This window comes from Sinocyclocheilus rhinocerous, unplaced genomic scaffold (genome assembly GCF_001515625.1).
Source record: "Sinocyclocheilus rhinocerous isolate Xijiao unplaced genomic scaffold, SAMN03320098_v1.1 scaffold358, whole genome shotgun sequence".
Lineage (NCBI taxonomy): Eukaryota > Metazoa > Chordata > Actinopteri > Cypriniformes > Cyprinidae > Sinocyclocheilus > Sinocyclocheilus rhinocerous.
Genome location: NW_015650700.1, coordinates 172 through 6,088, shown reverse-complemented (window position 1 = coordinate 6,088; position 5,917 = coordinate 172). Strand labels below are relative to the sequence as shown.

Below are 5,917 nucleotides of genomic sequence, written 5' to 3'. Positions count from 1 at the left end.
CAGGGTAAGATTAAATTAATTTACATTTAACCAGTTTAATATGGAGAGGCAATGAAATGTAGACCTTGTTTATGTACACTGTAGACAAGGTGAGAGGAGTTAGCCATTTAAGTTGGTACATTAGCATGAACACACTAGCCTAACTTTAACGTTAGCTAGTTTTAGCCAGAGCTACCTTGCAGCACAAGATGACATTAACATTCTGATTGAGCAGATGAAAATTTTTACTTAATGGGAGTATATGACAGCCAGAAAATGAACGTTTTCATCTTCATTGGGATTGGGGTTGAATGCTTAGGGACATTTTGCTCTGTCTTATTTGGGTTTAGGAAATGGAATAAAATTAATTCCATTGCCCGTCCTCTCTGGATACATGGAATCAGTGGTACAAGTACCCAAGGCACATAGTTTTTCCATTTTTGTAGCATAAACACCATGAAACCGATGAAAGCTTCGGATCTTCCAGGGTTTCTCTATGGCTCTGAAACCTAAAGATCTCCGAGTTCTGGTCCCCGTGCAGCTGATACTCAACTGACATGGGCCCATCTACGTTCGAGGGGAGGGGCTTACCGATAGGTCATTATGTATTTAGTCAAGTCAAGTCAAGTTTATTTGTATAGCGCTTTTCACGATACAAATCGACTTGTGAGCGTCAGCCCGGGATGTTTCCAGCGCGGCTCTCCGCTCCCTCAGCTGGGCCTGCCTCTTCACCAGGTCGCGGATCTGCTTCTCCACGGCCTCCAGCTCAAGCTGCACCGAATGCAGCTTGAACGTGTCCTCACCTGCACTCAAAGGTAGACACACATCCGCCATTAAAGCAAGTAACAGTGAATAGTGTATTAGTAATGTAAGCGAGATTAGCGGCAACCACGCTGGCGATGCTAATGGGCTATATGCTAATAGCGGACTCGGGAAATCAAAATAGAACTAGTGATAACAAGGCGGTCTGATTGTTTTTGTTGTAGAATACGATAGGGGATATATTCACACGTTATAGAAACGAAAATTATGGTGTATAAAATTGATTTTAAGATAAAAAATAGACAATAAAAAATTTACTTGAAGCTCAAACTCAAAACACACGGCAGCAACAAACAGTGCAGGTAAGGAAGTAGGTGGGGTCAGTAGGGGGAAACGGATACAATTTTCAGACCGTTTGTTCATGTGGCTGTATGTGCTAATGTTTAGCGGTGAAGCTATAGTTCAACTGTTGATTTTATGGATTGTTGTTTTACAAAAATAAATGACTAAGAAGCTATGCTACAGACTCACTCGTCAATTGTTCGCCCCTACCTGGATAATGGCTTATCACAAATTTGCCACTACAACATCTGACGAGCCGATGTCAAAAACAGCTGTGCATTAAGGGATTCAGACTAAATTAAGAGTAACAAAACTACTGCAGCAACAAGTCTGTTGGCTGGATATATTTAGCAGCTTCTACAGTTAAAGATACAATTTAAAAATGTTTCATTAAATGTTGCATTAAATATTTCAAAATATTTAATGCATCATTATTGAATTGTTATACTATTAATAATTAACTTATTTAATTTGTAGTTAAGTAGTTAGTTATTTAAATAATTTACTCTTCTAGGCTGTTGGTGTCTGGGCTTATTTATTTTTTAAATGACGAGACTTTGACCCAATCCCAATTCTATTTTATACCCCTACGCCTACCCCTTCCCCTTCCCCTTGTCCCTTGAAACAGAGTGTCAAGGGGTGGGGGTGAAAATATTCCCCTAAGTATTGGGACACCACTACTATACCGTCACACGTCATCATACGTCGTCTAGCTCCTACAATACACACACCTATACTGGTGTGCATTAGAGCCTTACCATTCTATATTAATGCGCTGCTTACTGACACACACACACACACACACACATCAGATATCGCGCAGCTCACACATCCAGGAGCAAAGAAACTTGTCAACGCTGCCCCAAGACTTTTATTAATAACAGTTTAAATATTGAATCGCTACAATATATTTTCCAGCAACGAGAGGATAATCACTGTTTTTGAAGTAAACCCACTCATCACTTGTAAAGAGAGATGCACAGACGATGCATACATACAACTTTCATCTCTCTCTCTCTCTCCCTCTCTCTCTCTGTCTCGAATTGGCAATATTTGAGAAAAAGGTTTAGCGATTTCTAATTATTGGGGGAACTAGCCCCCCTCAATGTCTATGGTTGTTATCGCTCTGATCAGACATGAAAATATGTTGTGGCACTATCGTGCAGTCAGTAATGATATGACGTTTAGCAAACTTTAGCAATTATTTGCAAACATTTATTTAAATAACATGACAGTAAATAGGAACTCACGATTGAATGTAGCATAAAACAAATGATTACTTTTCATTAAAATCTTTATTAATGCCAATAATGCTTACATTTATGTGTCTTTTATTTCGCTCTGGCAGCCATGTTGCCAGTTTACGCTGAGATAATTCATACCCCTTCATTTGAAGTGTGGTCCCGAAAAATCTTCGTTTGAAGGGCTGTCTGGCCCTTCCCTTACCCCTACCCCTCCAACCAAAAGAGAATCGAGACACCCCTACCCCTTCACGTGAATGCGCGAAACGGAGGGGTAGGGGAAGGGGAAAGGGGAAGGGCTAAGGGGTAGAAATGGGATTGGGCCTTTGTGACTTCCTGAACTTGCTATACTTTATACTTCAATACAGTACTAAATATTTAGTACTAATAAGTACTCAAATTTCTTATAATAGTCATTTCACAATAAATCCAAAAGCAAAACGTGAAAAGAACTAGGGAGTTGAAATGGCAACTGTGAAATGGCTATCCTCTGTTGTCATCTATTTATAATGGTAATTTCATGTCAATTTCATTTTAAAAGTCTTTGTTTTCTGCCAGGAGACTTTTTTGGCACATTTTTCATGTCATCTTTATGAATGAAAAGTGAATCTTTAAAGTGAATTTTACTGCACAGCTGTAGAGTTGAGAAATAATAAAGGCTTTAAAATATTGTGTTTTAAAAATGTGTTCATGACTATTTGAAGTGTGGTCCCGAAAAATCTTCGTTTGAAGGGCTGTCTGGCCCTTCCCCTTACCCCTACCCCTCCAACCAAAAGAGAACCGAGACACCCCTACCCCTTCACGTGAATGCGCGAAACGGAGGGGTAGGGGAAGGGGAAAGGGGAAGGGCTAAGGGGTAGAAATGGGATTGGGCCTTTGTGACTTCCTGAACTTGCTATACTTTATACTTCAATACAGTACTAAATATTTAGTACTAATAAGTACTCAAATTTCTTATAATAGTCATTTCACAATAAATCCAAAAGCAAAACGTGAAAAGAACTAGGGAGTTGAAATGGCAACTGTGAAATGGCTATCCTCTGTTGTCATCTATTTATAATGGTAATTTCATGTCAATTTCATTTTAAAAGTCTTTGTTTTCTGCCAGGAGACTTTTTTGGCACATTTTTCATGTCATCTTTATGAATGAAAAGTGAATCTTTAAAGTGAATTTTACTGCACAGCTGTAGAGTTGAGAAATAATAAAGGCTTTAAAATATTGTGTTTTAAAAATGTGTTCATGACTATGAAGGTCAGTTATTGAATATCAAGAATACCATTATGATGTCGTTTATGAGATAGCATCATTAGCTAGCTAACGTTTGCCTAAACAGTTACGATAGTGTTTAGTTGTCAGCATTTAAATGTACAATTATGTGTCTGGGTACTCTCCTGGGATTACCATGCTCGCCATATGAAATTATATGTTATTAAAGAACATGAAACTATATGTTAATACCGCTATTATTATTTATGATGTTGCAATTATTTTGTTTCTCAGTTTCTGACATGAATGAGGCAGGAGAGGTCTCTGTAAGGGTCTCAAGAGAGTCTCTACCTACATATACCACAACATCAAATGACGCTTTAACAGAAGTTTATGAGCTGGCTTATCTTAATGCAGAAGTTCTAAAGAATGCTCTGTGCATATGACCAATTCCATTTTATTTTTACGTGTCTGTCAGTCTGAGACATCTTTGCCATTATGTGTTGTGAGCTTGTTTGAGCAAGACAAGCTCACATTCTTGCTCAAACAAGCTCACATTTCATTGGACAGTGTGAAGTGGAGTGGTCTTATTCATTAATCAGTTGAAAACTACACAGCCACTGTCTGTTTTCATTTTTTTTCTCTCTGACAAACATGAAATGACGGAAAAGATCACATTAATTGTAAGTAGTGTTATATACAGTGTCTTGCGAAAGTATTTGTACCTTTTCATTTTTTTTTTCACATTTTATGTCATGTCGCTGCCTTGTTAAACTGCTTTAAATTATATATATTTTTTCACATCAGTCCACACTCCATACACCATAATGGCAAAGCAAAAAAAAAACTGATCTGTGACAACTTAGCAAATTTATTAATGGAAAAACTGAAATAAGTACATCGCATAAGTATTTATACTCTTAACTCGGTACTTAGTTGAAGCACTTTTGTATGTACTGTATATATATTTATATACTGTATATATATATATACAGTGGGTACGGAATACTTGAGTGTATGTGTGTGTATATATATATATATATATATATATACACACACATACACTCAAGTAAGAAAGACACAATTTTCATTTTTGGGTGAACTAACTATTCCTTTTATGCGTTAAAAATGCATGTTATATAAAATTGCATTATGTCAGAACCTTTATTTAGTTATGAAACAGCCATTAAATTTTAGTTGCCTGCACATTAATGTTTTTTAATGCATTCTTAAATATTAAGAACAAATTCATCAAATTGACGATGTAGCTTTTGTTTTTCAAGTCAAGTCACCTTTATTTCTATAGCGCTTTATAAAGTCAGTTCATTGTTGATTCAGTGATGTCATCGTCCAGCTCAGTTCAGTTCTCTTCCAATAGTGTCTGTGCAGTCAAGTCAACAATGTTGCCAGAAACTGTGTCCCCAAAGGCGACAGTGGCAAGGAACCAAAACTCCATCGGTGGCAGAAATGGAGAAAAAAAACCTTGGGAAGTTGGGAGAAACCAGGCTCAGTCGGGGGGCCACTTCTCTGGCTACACAAAACCAGCATGGTGTGGTTTAATTCCAGGCTGCAACACGTCAGATTGAACAGAGGTCTCATCTAGTACTCGTGGTCTTGTGCCGTTGGCTGACAAGGTCTTTACAGGCGATCTGTCTCTAGGGTTCATCTAATTGACATGGTCTCCACTGACAAACAGGGCTGTAGAGGTCGTCTAATCATATTTGTGCCTTTCGTGACACTGAGACTTTTTTTTTGGAAGACTTTATATTTTAGGAATTTATATGATTTACATGAAACATTGAAGACTAATGCTTTCTGTCTTGTCTGTAGGTGATTCCTTGTGCCCAGAGAGATGCTCTTTACTGCCTCCACGAGAATGGTTGCATCACCCTGCGTGTGTGCCGTTCCACAACACCTTCTCCTAATGAAACAGGCAAGACAGGTTTTGTAACTTTACATCTATCCTTCCATCTGGGGGTAGGGCATATGATAAGTAATTTTTTCATCACAATAAACCTGTACATATCACAATATAGTTTTTACTGAAAATGTAATGACAGGAATTATCTTTTTTGGATAATAATATTAATTAAATATTTTATAAATGACGGGTACTTCATCTGTGACTGCACATCTTGAATTGTATATTGCAACCAGGGCAGGACTTAGGGGGCCGGGGGCCTATAAACTTCAAATGCCCTCAACTAGTACATCATTATGAAGTAACACAAAATACACAAAATTAAAATATGCTTTGAGGTTCATATATAGTACAATTAATATGCAACATGTCTAGACTAGTCAAAGTTTAGATGTAATATTAAATAGTCATTATAATACAATAAACAGGATGTCTTCTCTCAGTTGAGAGATCAAAACCCTGAAA

General features: G+C 37.5%; 1 protein-coding gene across 1 annotated transcript in view; it reads left to right on the top strand.

Moving 5' to 3' along the window:
- Positions 1 to 5,473, top strand: part of LOC107712317 (WD repeat-containing protein 11-like) — a gene marked incomplete at its 3' end in the record, with an annotated part of 80,693 nt that extends 75,220 nt beyond the window's left edge. Inside the window, exon 7 of the mRNA XM_016517542.1 lies at positions 5,362 to 5,473. Coding sequence (XP_016373028.1) covers positions 5,362 to 5,473 — 112 coding nt within the window. The remainder of the gene's footprint in view (positions 1 to 5,361) is intronic.
- Between the last annotated feature and the right edge of the window lie 444 nt (positions 5,474 to 5,917).